The following is a 16,237-nucleotide window of genomic DNA, read 5'->3' as shown; positions in this document are numbered from 1 at the left end:
GTGGGAGAAATTGGGAATTTCGGGAGGAAATTGGGGAATTTCGGGAGGAAATTGGGAAATTTTGGGGGAAATTGGGGAATTTTAGAAGAAATAATTAAACCAGGCTGAAATAACCCAAAAAAAAGGAGAAATATAAATAAAATTTTATTTTTCTGGGGGGGGTTTGAGGGGAGGGAAGAGGATGGGGGGGACACAGACCCCCCCCAAGATTCCCCTGACAGCAAAAAGAGGAAAAAACCCTGAAATTCAGGAAAATTACCCTAAAAAAAAACTAAAAAAACAAAAATAAAAGAAAGGAGGAAAATTCGGTGAATTAAAAAAAAAAAAAAAAGTTAAAACAAAAGTCAATTTTACCCCAAAATAAAAATAAAAACAATTAAAAAATAAAAATAAAACAGCAAAAAAAACCAAGCAGTGAAATGTTTAAAAAGAGAGATTGGACCTCAAACAACAAAAAGGGGAAAATCCCCTAAAAATTGAGATTTTCACCCAAAAATTAACCCCGAAATTGGGAAAAAATGGGGGGAAAATGGGAATTTCTCCCCAGAAGCAGCAGTTAAGGCAGGGAGCGAATTTGGGGGGCTCCAGGGGCTGCTCTGGGGAGAAGGAGGCAGAAAATTGAAAATAAAATTTAAAAAATTCCCCAAAAATTTCAGGTTTTCTCATCAAATTCTTCGAGGGGTGTTGGAAATCCTAAAACAGCTTCAGAAAAATTTAAAAAAAAACCCAAAAATCCCCAAAAAAGTAAAAAAAATACACAAAAAAACCCAAAAAAAGACCAAAAAAATCCCAAAAACTTAAAAAAATATTCATAAAAATAAAGGCCGGGTTTGGAGGGGATTTTCGGATTTTTTTTGGTGTTTTTTGTGGGGATTGTTTTTATTTTTGGGTATTTTTGGTTTGATTTTTTTTGGATTTTTGGAGGGATTTTTTGGGGATTTTGGGTGTTTTTGGGGGTTTTCTTTCAGGGTTTTGGTGGAGATTTTTTTGTTGGATTTTTTTTAATTTTCTGGGGTTTTTTTTTTGGGGATTTATTTGAGGTTTTTGAGTGGGGATTTTTTGGGGTATTTTTTTTTTTTTGGGATTTTTTTTTTTAATTTTGGGTCTTTTTTTGGATGGCTTTGGGTTTTTTGGGGATTTTTTGAGGTTTTTGAGCGGGTTTTTTTGTGGGGATTTTCTGGTTGGGTTTTTTGGAATTTTCTGCAGTTTTTTCGGGGGGTTTTTTTGGGATTTTTTTTCAGGTTTTTGAGCGGGTTTTTTTGGGGTTTTTTTGTGGGGATTCTTTGGTTGGGTTTTTTTGAATTTTCTGGTGGTTTTTTGGGGGATTTTTTTGAGGTTTTTGAGCGGGGTTTTTTGTGGGGATTTTTTGGGTTTTTTTTTAATTATTATTTTTTGGGTGGCTTTGGGGGTTTTTTTTGGGATTTTTTGGTTGGGTTTTTTGGAATTTTCTGAGGTTTTTCGGGGTTTTTTTTGTGGGATTTTTTTGAAATTTTTGGGGATTTTTTGCAGGATTTTTTTTGAAATTTTGGGGATTTTTTGCGGGATTTTTTGGAAATTTTTGGGATTTTTGTGGGGTTTTTTTTGGTCAGTTTTTTAACATTTTTTCCCCTACTAAAATCTCCTTTTTCTCTTCAGGTAGGAGTCGGCGTAGTGGCCCCCGAGGCCCTGCGAGTGCTGCCCCACGTAGGAGCCCTCGGGGCTGGGCTCGGGCTCGGGCAGCAGCTGCGAGAAGCCCCTCTTGTGTCCCAGGGGGGTCTGAAATGAGAATTTTCTGTCAGTTTTGGGGTTTTTTTGGGGTTTTTTTTGGGTTTTTTGGGGTTTTTTTGGGGGGGTTTGGTACCTTGGGGTGAGAGTTTGGAGGTGCCAAGGTGAGGATGGAGTCGGAGCTCGGGGGGACGGCGACGGCCTGGGGGGAAAAAACAGGAAAAAGAAAAGTTTTAAAACGGTCTTGAAGGGATTTTAGGGGATTTGAAGGGGTTTTAAAAGGGATATTTAAGGGATTTTAGGGGGTTTGAAGGGGTTTTAAAGGGATTTTAGGGGATTTAAAAGGATTTTTAAGGGATTTTAGGGGATTTGAAAGAGTTTTAAAGGGATATTTAAGGGATTTTAGGGGGTTTGAAGGGGTTTTAAAGGGATATTTAAGGGATTTTAGCGGGTTTGAAGGGGTTTTAAAGGGATTTTAGGGGATTTAAAAGGATTTTTAAGGGATTTTAGGGGATTTGAAAGAGTTTTAAAGGGATATTTAAGGGATTTTAGGGGGTTTGAAGGGGTTTTAAAGGGATATTTAAGGGATTTTAGGGGGTTTGAAGGGGTTTTAAAGGGATTTTAGGGGATTTAAAAGGATTTTTAAGGGATTTTAGGGGATTTACAGGGGCTTTAAAAAGGATCTTTAAGAGATTTTTAGGGTTTTTAAAAGGATCTTTAAGGGATTTAAGGAGGTTTTAGGGGGTTTGAAGGGATCTTTAGGGGTTTTAGGAGGTTTTAAGGGGACTTTAAGGGGATTTTAAGGAGGTTTTAAGGAGATTTCTAAGGGGATTTTAAGGGGTTTTTAAGGAGGTTTTAAGGAGATTTTATGGGGATTTTAAGGAGATTTTAAGGTGATTTTAAGGGGTTTCAATGGGATTTTAAGGGGTTTCAATGGGATTTTAAGGGGTTTCAATGGGATTTTAAGGCATTTTTAGGGATTTTAAGGGGTCTCAATGGGATTTTAAGGTATTTTTAGGGACTTTTCCCCGATTTTTTGGGACTTGAGGGGAAAAGGGCTCTGACCTTGCTGAGGTGGCTCTGCCTGAGGCCGGCCTGGAGGCCGGAGGTGAAGCAGGAATTGGGGGATCCTGAGAAAAAAGGGGGAATTGGGGGTCCCAAAGCCCCCCTGTCCAACCCCGAGGAGGAGGAGACCTGCAAGGGGAGCACAGGCAGCTGAAAACCCCAAAAAAACCCCAAAAAATCCAAAATTTCCCTTAAAAAAACCCCAAAAATCCCAAATTTCCCCAAAAATCCAAAATTTCACCCAAAAAAACCCCAAAAAATCCCAAATTTCCCCCCAAAAAAATCCCAAAATTCCCCCCAAAAATCCCAAAATTCCTAATTTCCCCCAAAAATGCCAAATTTCCCCAAAAAAAACCCTCCAAAAATCCCAAATGTCCCCCCAAAACCCCCATAAAATCTCAAATTTTCCCAAAAAAACCCCAAAAATCCCAAATTTCCCCAAAAATCCAAAATTTCACCCAAAAAAACCCCAAAAATCCCAAATTTCCCCCCCAAAAAAACCCCAAGATCCCAAATTTCCCAAAAAAACCCCAAAAATCCCAAATTTCTCCGACAAAAATATCCCAAAATCCCAAATTTCCCCCCAAAAAATCCCAAAATTCCTAATTTCCCCCAAAAATGCCAAATTTCCCCAAAAAAAATCCCAAATGTCCCCCCAAAACCCCCATAAAATCTCAAATTTTCCCAAAAAAAACCCTCCAAAAATCCCAAATATCCTCAAAAAACCCCCCCCAAAAATCACAAATTTAATGCAAAAATCCCAAATTTCCCCCCCCAAAAAAACCCCAAAAATCCCAAATTTCCCCCCCCAAAAAAACCCCAAAAATCCCATTTCCCCCCAAAAACACCCGAATATCACAAATTTTTTTGGGATTGCCTAAAAAAAATTTAATTGGCTAAAAAAGCAGAATTTGGGGGTTTTATCCTGAATTTAAAATTGCGAAAAAAATTCCAAATTTGAACCCAAAATTTCCCCTCACCGGGAATTCTGTGGCGAAGGAGTCGGTCGGGGGGGGGCCCAAAACCCCGGGGTTCAGCTTAAAGGCCTTGCCTGAAATAGAAAATAAAATAAAATATAATAAAATATAAAACAAAGTAAAATAAAATAAAATAAAATAAAATAAAATAAAATAAAATAAAATAAAATTAAATAAAATAAAATAAATTTAAATTAAATTAAATAATTAAAAAAACCAATAAAATAAAATAAAATAATAATTTAATATTTTAAAGTAAAATAATAAAATAATAAAATAAAAATAAAATGATGGTTTAAAATAATAACTAAAATAATAAAATAAAATAAATCTTTAAAAATAATAAAAAAAAAGAAACAAAAAAATTAAATTACATTTAAATAAAATAAAATAATAAAATATAAAATAAAATAAAATAAAATAAATTAAATAAAATAAAATGGTGGGACTGGTTAAAAAAAGGGAAATTTCTGGGGAAAAAAAGGGAAATTTTGGGGAAAAAAGGGACATTTTTGGGGAAAAAAGGGAAATTTTGGGGAAAAAAGGGACATTTTTGGGGAAAAAAAGGGAAATTTTTGGGAAAAAAGGGACATTTTTGGGGAAAAAAAGGGAAATTTTGGGGAAAAAGGGAATTTTTTGGGGAAAAAAAGGGAATTTGGGGACTCACCGGGCGCGGGCAGGAGACTCTGCAGGTTCAGGTAGGGATTGAGGGGGATCCTCCAATTTTTGGGGGGCTCCCCCAGGAGAGAGACCTGGGGGGGGAATTTGGGGGGCTCAGGGGGGTCCCAAAGGGGTTTGGGGGGTCCCAGAGGGGTTTTGGGGGGGCCCATCCCAGATTTTTTGGGAGTTCCATCCCGGATTTTTGGGAAATCCCACCCTGCACTCTTTGGGGGTCCCACCCTGGATTTTTTGGGGGTCCCACCCTTAATTTTTCTGAATTTTTGGGGGTCCCACCCGGTTTTTTTTTGAGCGATTTGGGGCTGGGGGCTGCTCACCGTGGGGGCTCTGCTCTCGCCCTGCTGGGATTTGGGGATGGATTTGGGGATGGATTTGGGGATGGATTTTGGGATGGATTTTGGGAGGACCCCCAGGCCCGGGGGGGTCCCATGGGCGACGTCCACACCTGGAAAAGAGCCCAGATTTGGGAAAAGGCTCCCAAAAAATGAAACCTGGCAGTAATTCCCAAAAAGTCAAATTTTGGGGGGATGAGGGAGTCGGGAGGAAAAGGGAAAAATTGGGAAAAGAGCCCAAAAAACAGGGAAAAAAAGATGGGTGGGGGGACACCCAAAAATCCCCCCCTTTCCCACCCAAATCTCCCTTTTCCCACCAAAATTTTCCTTTTCCCACCCAAATTTCCCTTTTCCCACCTGAATTTCCCCTTTTCCCACCCAAATTTCCCTTTTCCCACCCAAATTCCCCCTTTTTCCACCCAAATTTCCCCTTTTCCCACCCAAATTTCCCTTTTCCCACCCAAATCTCCCTTTTCCCACCCAAATTTTCCCGTTTCTCACCAAAATTTCCCTTTTCCCACCCAAATTCCCCCTTTTTCCACCCAAATTCCCCCTTTTCCCACCCAAATTTCCCGTTTCCCACCCCAATCTCCCTTTTCCCACCTCAATCCCCCTTTTCCCACCCAAATTTCCCTTTTCTCACCAAAATTTCCCTTTTTCCACCCAAATTCCCCCTTTTCCCACCCCAAACTCCCTTTTCCCACCCCAGTCCCCCTTTTCCCACCCAAATTTCCCTTTTCCCACCCAAAATTTCCCTTTTCCCACCCAAATTTCCCATTTTCCCACCCCAATTTCCCACTTCCCATCCAAATTTCCCTTTTCCCACCCAAATTCCCAATTTCCCACCCAACTTTCCCGTTTCCAACCCAAATTCCCCTTTTCCCACCCCAATTTCCCTTTTCCCACCCAAATTTCCCCTTTTCCCACCAAAATTTTCATTTTCCCACCCAAATCTCCCTTTTCCCACCCAAATTTTCCCGTTTCCCACCCAAATTTCCCCTTTTCCCACCCAAATTTCCCTTTTCCCACCCCAATTTCCCATTTCCCACCCAAATTTCCCGTTTCCCAGCCAAATTCTCCTTTTCCCACCCCAATTTCCCTTTTCTCACCAAAATTTCCCTTTTCCCACCCAAATTTCCCTTTTCCCACCCAAATTCCCCCTTTTCCCACTCCAATCTCCCTTTTCCCACCCCAATTTCCCCTTTTCTACCCCAATTCCCCTTTTCCCACCCAAGTTCCCCCTTTTCCCACCCAAATTTCCCTTTTCCCACCCAAATCTCCCTTTTCCCACCCAAATTTCCCTTTTCTCACCAAAATTTCCCTTTTTCCACCCAAATTCCCCCTTTTCCCACCCCAAACTCCCTTTTCCCACCCCAGTCCCCCTTTTCCCACCCAAATTTCCCTTTTCCCACCCAAAATTTCCCTTTTCCCACCCAAATTTCCCATTTTCCCACCCCAATTTCCCACTTCCCATCCAAATTTCCCTTTTCCCACCCAAATTCCCAATTTCCCACCCAACTTTCCCGTTTCCAACCCAAATTCCCCTTTTCCCACCCCAATTTCCCTTTTCCCACCCAAATTTCCCCTTTTCCCACCAAAATTTTCATTTTCCCACCCAAATCTCCCTTTTCCCACCCAAATTTTCCCGTTTCCCACCCAAATTTCCCCTTTTCCCACCCAAATTTCCCTTTTCCCACCCCAATTTCCCATTTCCCACCCAAATTTCCCGTTTCCCAGCCAAATTCTCCTTTTCCCACCCCAATTTCCCTTTTCTCACCAAAATTTCCCTTTTCCCACCCAAATTTCCCCTTTTCCCAGCCAAATTTCCCCTTTTCCCACCCAAATTCCCAATTTCCCACCCAACTTTCCTGTTTCCCACCCAAATTTCCCCTTTTCCCACCCAAATTTCCCTTTTCCCACCCCAATTTTCCCGTTTTCCACCCAAATTTTTGGATTTACCCGCTGGAATCTCCCCCAGGATCTTCCCGGGGGGCTGAACCAGGGAGCTCAGCGGGGAATCGCCCAAAATTCCCGGTTTCTGGGAGGAAAAATGACAGATAAATCCCAAAAAAAGGCGATTTTCCCCCAAAACAAAGCAGATTATCCGTGAGGAAAAATCCCGAAATTCCGTTTTTGGGTGGGAGGAGCGGGATTTGGGGGGAAATTTGGGGATTTCAGCCCACCTGAGCCCGGCCGTGCAGCGCCAGCCGCAGCAGCGCCGGGGCCGGCAGCAGCGGCAGCGGGGGAGCGGCGCCCAAAATTCCTGCGGGAAAAGGAGGAAACGGGGGGGAAATCGCCCAAAATTGCCCAAAATCCCCGAAATTTGCCCCGAAATTGCCCAAATTACCCTGCTTGGCGCCCTGGAGCAGGGGGTGCAGCAGCAGCGGGAGCGAGGCGGGGCTGCCCAGCAGCTGGAGGATGTTGGGCTCCGGGAGCAGCCCCTTGCCGCGGTTCAGCGCCTGGAACGGGGGAAAAAGCCACAGTTTAGGGAAAAAGGGGAAAAAAAGACATTTTGGGGGAAAAAATGACATTTTAGGGGGAAAAGTGGGCAAAAAAGTGACATTTTAGGGAGAAAAAATGATATTTATGGGGAAAACATGGGGGAAAAAGCCACATTTAGGGGGAAAAGCCACATTTTAGGGGAAAAATGTGACATTTTAGGGGAAAAATGTGACATTTTAGGGGAAAATGTGACATTTTAGGGGAAAAATGCACATTTTAAGGGGGGAAAGTGGGAAAAAATAATATTTTAGTGGAAGGTGGGGGAAAAAAGGCATTTTAGGGGGAAAAATGAGAAAAAAGCAATATTTTAAGGGAAAAAGTAGGGAAAAGGGTACTTTTTAGGGGAAAAGCAGAAAAAAGCCACATTTTAGGGGAAAAAGCCAAGTTTTAGGGGAAAAAGTGGGAAAAATGATATTTTAGTGTAAAAGCAGGAAAAAAACGACATTTTAGGGGAAAAAGCGGGCAAAAAAAGTGACATTTTAGGGGGAAAAAAAGATATTTATGGGGAAAACGTGGGGGAAAAGCCACATTTAGGGGGAAAAGCCACATTTTAGGGGAAAAGCCACATTTTAGGGGAAAAATGTGACATTTTAGGGGAAAAATGCACATTTTAGGGGGAAAGTGGGAAAAAATAATATTTTAGTGGAAGATGGGGGAAAAAAGGCATTTTAGGGGGAAAAATGAGAAAAAAGCAATATTTTAAGGGAAAAAGTGGGGGAAAAGGGTACATTTTAGGGGAAAAGCAGAAAAAAGTGACATTTTAGGGAAAAAAGTGACATTTTAGGGGAAAAGCGAGAAAAAAGCCACATTTTAGAGAAAAAAGCTAAGTTTTAGAGGAAAAAGTGGGAAAAATGATATTTTAGTGTAAAAGCAGGAAAAAACCGACATTTTAGGGGGAAAAGCGGGGAAAAAAAACACATTTTAAGGGGAAAAAAGCCACATTTTAGGGGGAAAGTGTCTGGGAATTGGGGTTTGGGATTCAGGGTTTGGGGTTTGGGATTCGGGGTTTGGGGTTTGGGATTCGGGGTTTGGGGTGCAGCAGGAATGGGGATGAAGATAAGGTTAAGGTTAAAGATAACGATGAGGATGAGGATGAGGATGAGGATGAGGATGAAGATAATGATGAGGACGAAGATAAGGATAAGACTGAAGGTAATGATGAGGATGAAGATAATGATGAGGATGAAGATAAGGTTAAGGCCAGGAAAATATATTTAGGTTAAGGTTAAAGATAAAGATGAAGGTAACGATGAGGATGAGGATGAAGATAAGGTTAAAGTTAAGACTGAAGGTAACGACAAGGATGAAGACAATGGTGAGGATGAGGATGAAGATAAGGTTAAGGCTGAAAGTGACGATGAGGATGAAGACAATGACGAGGATGAAGATAAGGTTGAGGCTGAAGGTAACAATGAGGATGAGGATGAAGATAAGGTTGAGGATGAAGGTAACGATGAGGATGAAGATAAGGTTAAGGCTGAAGGTAATGATGAGGATGAGGACAACGACGAGGATGAAGATAAGGTTGAGGATGAAGACAATGAGGAGGATGAAGATAAGGTTAAGGCTGAAAGTGACGATGAGGATGAAGACGATAACGAGGATGAAGATAAGGCCAAGGCTGAAGGTAATGATGAGGATGAGGATGAAGATAAGGTTGAGGATGAAGGTAATGATGAGGATGAGGATGAAGATAAGGTTGAGGATGAAGGTAATGATGAGGATGAAGACAATGAGGAGGACGATGATAAATACAAGGATGAGGTTAAGGCTGAAGGTAACGATGAGGATGAGGATGAAGATAAGGTTGAGGATGAAGGTAACGATGAGGATGAAGACAATGACGATGATGAAGATAAGGTTGAGGATGAAGGTAACAATGAGGATGAAGACAATGAGGAGGACGACGATAAATACAAGGATAAGGTTAAGGCTGAAGGTAACGATGAGGATGAAGATAAGGTTAAGGCTGAAGGTAACGATGAGGATGCCAGCGAGGCTGAGGAGGAGGAGCAGGGAGGAAGGCTCACCGTGGCCCGCGCCGCCATCAGCGCGGCCAGCGCGCAGGGCCCCGAGGCGCCGGGCGCGCAGAAGGACACCCGGAGGTGCCGCCCGGCCAGCGGGAACCCGTCCGTGGCCTCCTGGGCTCGCTCGGCCGCCTCCGGGGACTCGAACTCCAGCACGGCGAAACCCTGGGGCTGCCCGTCCTGCCCCACGGCCAGCTGGGGACGGGGACAGAGGGGACAGACGGGGGCAGGACATGGGGACGGTGAGGGGACAAACGGGGACAGTGAGGGGACAAACGGGGACAGTGAGGGGACAAACGGGGACAGGACAGGGGGACAGTGAGGGGACAAACGGGGACAATGAGGGGACAAACGGGGACAGTGAGGGGACAGACGGGGACACGACAGGGGGACAGTGAGGGGACAAACGGGGACAGGAGGGGACAAACGGGGACAGGACAGGGGGACAGTGAGGGGACAAACGGGGACAATGAGGGGACAAACGGGGACAGTGAGGGGACAGACGGGGACACGACAGGGGGACAGTGAGGGGACAAACGGGGACAGTGAGGGGACAAACAGGGACAGGACAGGGGAACGGTGAGGGGACAAATGGGGACAGTGAGGGGACGGTGAGGGGACAGGACAGGGGGATGGTGAGGGGATGAACAGGGACAGTGAGGGGACAAACGGGGACAGGACAGGGGAACGGTGAGGGGACAAATGGGGACAGTGAGGGGACAAACGGGGACAGGACAGGGGGACGGTGAGGGGATGAACAGGGACAGTGAGGGGACAAACGGAGACAGTGAGGGGACAAACGGGGACAGGACAAAGGGACAGTGAGGGGACAAACGGGGACAGTGAGGGGACAAACGGGGACAGTGAGGGGACAAACGGGGACAGGACAGGGGGACGGTGAGGGGACAAACGGGGACAGTGAGGGGACAAACGGGGACAGTGAGGGGACAAACGGGGACAGGACAGGGGGACAGTGAGGGGACAAACGGGGGCAGGACAGGGGGACAGTGAGGGGACGAACACCCACAAAACCCCAAACCCCCTCTCAGACCGCACCTGGCAGAAGGAGGGCACACAGACCCCCTCGAACACCGTGGGCAGCCTGTGCCTGCTTTCCCTCACCCCAAACCCCCAAACCCCTCTCTGACCATTCCAAACCCCCTCAAAACCCCTCGGTGACCCCAAAACTCCCCAAAACCCCAAACCCCAGACCCCACCTGGCAGAACGAGGGCACACAGACCCTTTCAAACACCTCCCGCAGATCACTGAATCCCCGGGGCAGCCTGTGCCTGCTTTCCCTCATCCCAAACCCCTCTGTGACCCCAAAACCCCCAAAACCCACCCCAAACCCCCCTAAAACCCCAAACCCCAGACCCCAAACCCCCTTTCTGACCCCTCAAAACCCCTCTGAGACCCCACCTGGCAGAAGGAGGGCACACAGACCCTTTCAAACACCTCCTGCAGGTCGCTGAATCCCCAGGGCAGCCTGTGCCTGCTTTCCCTCACCCCAAACCCCTCTCTGACCATTCCAAACCCCCCCAAACCCCCCCAAACCCCCTCAGTGACCCCAAAACTCCCCAAAACCCCAAACCCCAGACCCCACCTGGCAGAAGGAGGGCACACAGACCCTCTCGAACACCTCCCGCAGCGCCTGCAGGTCACAGAAGCCCTGGGGCAGCCAGTGCCTGAGTTCCCTCACCCCAAACCCCTTTGTGACCCCAAAACCCCAAACCCCAGACCCCAAACACCCTCTACGACCCCTCAAAACCCCTCTGAGACCCCACCTGGCAGAAGGAGGGCACACAGACCCTCTCAAACACCTCCTGGTCGCTGAATCCCCGGGGCAGCCTGTGCCTGCTTTCCCTCATCCCAAACCCCCCCAAAACCCCCCAGTGACCCCAAAACTCCCCAAAACCCCAAACCCCAGACCGCACCTGGCAGAAGGAGGGCACACAGACCCTCTTGAACACCTCCTGCAGGTCACAGAAGCCCTGGGGCAGCCTGTGCCTGCTTTCCCTCACCCCAAACCCCCCAAAACCCCAAACCCCAGACCCCAAACACCCTCTCTGACCGTTCCAAACCCCCCCAAAGCCCCTCAAACCCCCTCAGTGACCCCAAACCCCCCCAAAACCCCAAACCCCAGACCCCACCTGGCAGAAGGAGGGCACACAGACCCTCTCGAACACCTCCCGCAGCGCCTGCAGGTCACAGAAGCCCCGGGGCAGCCTGTGCCTGCTTTCCCTAACCCCAAAACCCCCCCAAAACCCCAAACCCCAGACCCCAAACACCCTCTCTGACCGTTCCAAACCCCTTCAAACCCCCTCAAAACCCCTCAGTGACCCCAAAACTCCCCAAAACCCCAAACCCCAGACCCCACCTGGCAGAAGGAGGGCACACAGACCCTCTCAAACACCTCCTGCAGGTCGCTGAATCCCCGGGGCAGCCTGTGCCTGCTTTCCCTCACCCCAAACCCCCCCAAACCCCCTCGGTGACCCCAAAACTCCCCAAAACCCCAAACCCCAGACCCCAAACACCCTTTCTGACCCCTCAAAATCCCTCTGAGACCCCACCTGGCAGAAGGAGGGCACACAGACCCTCTCAAACACCTCCTGCAGGTCGCTGAATCCCCGGGGCAGCCTGTGCCTGCTTTCCCTCACCCCAAACCCCTCTCTGACCATTCCAAACCCCCCCAAACCCCCTCAAAACCCCTCAGTGACCCCAAAACTCCCCAAAACCCCAAACCCCAGACCCCACCTGGCAGAAGGAGGGCACACAGACCCTCTCGAACACCTCCCGCAGCGCCTGCAGGTCACAGAAGCCCCGGGGCAGCCTGTGCCTGAGTTCCCTCACCCCAAACCCCCCAAACCCCTCTCTGACCATTCCAAACCCCCTCAAAACCCCTCTGTGACCCCAAAACTCCCCAAAACCCCAAACCCCAGACCCCAAACACCCTCTCTGACCCCTCAAAACCCTTCTGAGACCCCACCTGGCAGAAGGAGGGCACACAGACCCCCTCGAACACCGTGGGCAGCCTGTCCCTGTTTTCCCTCACCCCAAACCCCCCCAAAGCCCCTCAGTGACCCCAAAACTCCCCAAAACCCCAAACCCCAGACCCCACCTGGCAGAAGGAGGGCACACAGACCCCCTCGAACACCTCCCGCAGCGCCTGCAGGTCACTGAATCCCCGGGGCAGCCTGTGCCTGCTTTCCCTCACCCCAAACCCCTCTCTGACCGTTCCAAACCCCCCCAAAGCCCCTCAAAACCCCTCAGTGACCCCAAAACCCCAAACCCCAGACCCACCTGGCAGAAGGAGGGCACACAGACCCTCTCGATCACCTCCTGCAGGTTGCTGAATCCCCGGGGCAACCTGTGCCTGCTTTCCCTAACCCCAAACCCCTCTCTGACCATTCCAAACCCCCCCAAACCCCCTCAGTGACCCCAGAACTCCCCAAAACCCCAAACCCCAGACCCCAAACACCCTCTCTGACCATTTCAAACCCCCTCAAAACCCCTCAGTGACCCCAAAACTCCGCAAAACCCCAAACCCCAGACCCCAAACACCCTCTCTGACCCCCCAAAACCCCAAACCCCAGACCCCACCTGGCAGAAGGAGGGCACACAGACCCTCTCGAACACCTCCCGCAGCGCCTGCAGGTCGCAGAAGCCGCGGGGCAGCCTGTCCACGCACAGACACCTGGAGTGCAGCTGCTCGGGGCCGAACTGCGCCGCATCCACCCAATGCACCTGCAGGGCCCGGCTGCCCAGGCGCCGCCCCTGCAGCTCGCAGCGCGCCCGCGCCGCCGCCTCCCTCTTCATGAACTCCACGAAGCCGTAGCCCTTGGAGTGGCCGCTGGCCGGGCTGTAGACCAGGAAGCAGCGCTCCAGGCTGCCGAAAGGCCGCAGCAGCTCCTGGAACTGCGGCTGCCGCAGCAGGCGGGGCAGGTTGGCCACGCAGAGCACGGCCTCGCTGGGCTGCAGCTGCAGGCGCAGCGGGCACCGCCGCAGCGCGCAGCCCTGCAGCCGCTCGATGGCCGAGGCCGCCTGCTCGGCCGTCTGCAGCGTGACGAAGGCTGCGGGGAGAGAGAGAGCGGAATGGGGGGGAATGGGGGGAATGGGGGGGAAAATGGGGGGGAAATGGGGTTGGGAGTGGGGGGAAAAATGGGAGAAATGGGGTTGGGAATGGGGGAGAAATGGGGGGAAATGGGGGTCGGGAATGGGGAGGGATGGGGTTGGGAATGGGGGAGAAATGGGGGTGGGAATGGGGGTGGAAATGGGGTTGGGAATGGGGGAGAAATGGGGAGAAATGGGGGGGGAAATGGGGGAGAGATGGGGGGGAAATGGGGGGAAATGGGGTTGGGAATGGGGGAGGAATGGGGGGAAATGGGGGTGGGAATGGGGGGAAAAATGGGGAGAAATCCAGGGAGAAATGGGGTTGGGAATGGGGGAAAAAATGGGAGAAATGGGGTTGGGAATGGGGGAGAAATGGGGTTGGGAATGGGGGAGGAATGGGAGGAAATTGGGGGGAAATGGGGGTGGGAATGGGGGAGAAATGGGGGTGGGAATGGGGGAGAAATGGGGGTGGGAATGGGGGGAAAAATGGGAGAAATGGGGTTAGAAATGGGGGAGGAATGGGGGTGGGAATGGGGGGAAAAATGGGGTTGGGAATGGGGGAGAAATGGGGTTGGGAATGGGGGAAAAATGGGAGAAATGGGGTTGGGAATGGGGGAGAAATGGGAGGAAATTGGGGGGGAAATGGGGGTGGGAATGGGGGAGAAATGGGGTTGGGAATGGGGGAGAAATGGGGTTGGGAATGGGGGAAAAAATGGGAGAAATGGGGTTGGGAATGGGGGAGAAATGAGGGAAAAGCAGGGGAGAAATGGGGGTGGGAATGGGGGAATTGGAGGAGAATGGGGGTGGGAATGGGGGAGAAATGGGGTTGGGAATGGGGGAAAAAATGGGAGAAATGGGGTTGGGAATGGGGGGAAATGGGGGTGGGAATGGGGGAGAAATGGGGGGAAATCGGGGGAGAAATGGGGTTGGGAATGGGGGGAAATGGGGGTGGGAATGGGGGAGAAATGGGGTTGGGAATGGGGGAAAAAATGGGAGAAATGGGGTTGGGAATGGGGGAGGAATGGGGGGAAATCGGGATGGGAATGGGGGGAAATGGGGGGAGAAATGGGGTTGGGAATGGGGGAGAAATGGGGGTGGGAATAGGGGAGAAATGGGGGTGGGAATGGGGTGGAAATGGGGTTGGGAATGGGGGAAAAAAATGGGAGAAATGGGAGAAAACCAGGGGAGAAATGGGGTTGGGAATGGGGGGGAAATGGGGGGGAAATAGGGGGAGAAATGGGGGTGGGAATAGGGGAGAAATGGGGGTGGGAATGGGGGAAAAAATGGGAGAAATGGGGTTGGGAATGGGGGAGAAATGGGGGAAAACCAGGGGAGAAATGGGGGTGGGAATGAGGGGGAATGGGGTTGGGAATGGGGGAAAAAATGGGAGAAATGGGGTTGGGAATGGGGGGAAAAATGGGAGAAATGGGGGTGGGAATGGGGGAGAAATGGGGGTGGGAATGGGGGGGAAATGGGGGAAAACCGGGGGAGAAATGGGGTTGGGAATGGGGGGAAAACAGGGAGAAATGGGGGTGGGAATGGGGTTGGGAATGGGGAGGGATGAGGGTGGGAATGGGACTGGGAATGGGGGGACAAATGGAAAAAAAGGGGTTTCGAAATGGGAAGGATCCATGGAAAAAACGGGATTTAGGAAGGGGAAGGTTCATGGGAAAAAAGGGGGAATGGGGAGGATCCATGGAAAAAAAGGAATTTGGGAAAGGGAAAGAATTCCTGGGAAAAAGAGGTTTGGAAATGGGGAAGAATCATGGAAAAAAGGGGATTTTGGAAAGAATTCCTGGGAAAAAAAGGGGATTTGGGAAATAATTCCTGGGGGAAAAGGAGGAATGGGGAATGATCCGTGACTCTTCCCTTTTCCCGGATTTTCCAGGATTTCTTTGGAATCTGCTCCTCACCTGTGCCCTTGTGCTTGTCCACGAAGCAATACTTGAGCTCATAATCCTTCAGCAGCTCGTGGATATCCTGGGAAAAGGAAAGAAATGGGATTTTCCACGGAAAAGGGGGAAAAGGAAACCAAAAATCGGGGCAGAGGGAATGGAAAATCCTGGAGTTGTTCGCAAAAATCCCGAATTTTCCACCCTGGGGATGTCCCCAGTTTGATATTCCGGGCTTTGTCCCGGGATTTATTTCTGGCCAATTCCCGGGGAATTTTTGGGCAATTCCCGGTGGATTTTTGGGAATTTTCAGGTGGGATTTTTGGGCAATTCCCGGTGGATTTTTGGGAATTTTCAGGTGGGATTTTTGGGCAATTCCCGGTGGATATTCGGTGAATTCCCGGTTTTTTTGGGGGGGTAAAAAACGGGAATTTGGAGGCAGAGCAGGTAAAGGCCGGGAAGGCAGATCCGGGCTGGGTTCGCGGCTCCGTTTCCCTGCCCGTTTCCCTCCCCGTTTCCCCCGTTCCCGGTTCCGCCCTCACCTGGTTGCTGACGTCCGCCGGTAAACCGCGGATCAGAACCTTCCGCCGGTTGCGGAACTGCCGCTCGCTGTGCTCCAGGCGGCTCCGCACCTCGGCCGGCTCCAGCGGCGGCAGCTCCTCCTCCGGGGCCAGGCTGGGCCCCGCCGGCGGCGCCGCCGCCCCGGGAGCGGCCCCGGGAGCGGCCGCGGCCCCGGGCACCGCCAGCGCCGCCGCCATCTTGGCCCCGCCGCTGCCCGCCACGCCAACAACGCCGCTTCTCATTGGAGGAGAGCTCCGCTATGAGTATCCCACGCGGGGATTGGGCGGTGAGGGGAAAGGCTAAGGATGGGACGGAGGTTGTGATTGGGTGGGAGGGATGGGGTGTTGTGTCCGCGGATGGGATTGGGTGGAGGAGGGCGAGCCCCCAA

At 49.8% G+C, this 16,237-nt stretch overlaps 1 protein-coding gene across 2 annotated transcripts; it reads right to left on the bottom strand.

Annotated features, from left to right (window-relative positions):
- Positions 1-121: 121 nt before the first annotated feature.
- On the bottom strand, positions 122-16,082 carry RAVER1 (ribonucleoprotein, PTB binding 1). 2 transcript variants are annotated; one of them, XM_072919995.1, is made up of 14 exons: positions 15,831-16,082; positions 15,310-15,376; positions 12,923-13,356; positions 11,664-11,699; positions 9,289-9,480; positions 7,104-7,215; positions 6,940-7,019; positions 6,716-6,794; positions 4,742-4,869; positions 4,414-4,498; positions 3,750-3,820; positions 2,770-2,898; positions 1,841-1,906; positions 122-1,755 (listed from the first exon to the last, which is right to left on the bottom strand). In XM_072919995.1, the coding sequence occupies exons 1-14, from the start codon at positions 16,044-16,046 to the stop codon at positions 1,612-1,614; spliced, it is 1,839 nt and encodes a 612-aa protein (XP_072776096.1). In that variant the 5' UTR covers positions 16,047-16,082; the 3' UTR covers positions 122-1,611. The 2 variants fall into 2 exon arrangements, with proteins under 2 accessions (XP_072776096.1, XP_072776095.1); XM_072919994.1 differs by lacking the exon at positions 11,664-11,699 and having other exon boundaries at positions 12,887-13,356.
- Positions 16,083-16,237: the final 155 nt, after the last annotated feature.

This window comes from Taeniopygia guttata, chromosome 30 (genome assembly GCF_048771995.1).
Source record: "Taeniopygia guttata chromosome 30, bTaeGut7.mat, whole genome shotgun sequence".
Lineage (NCBI taxonomy): Eukaryota > Metazoa > Chordata > Aves > Passeriformes > Estrildidae > Taeniopygia > Taeniopygia guttata.
This window is presented reverse-complemented; position numbering and strand designations above follow the sequence as displayed.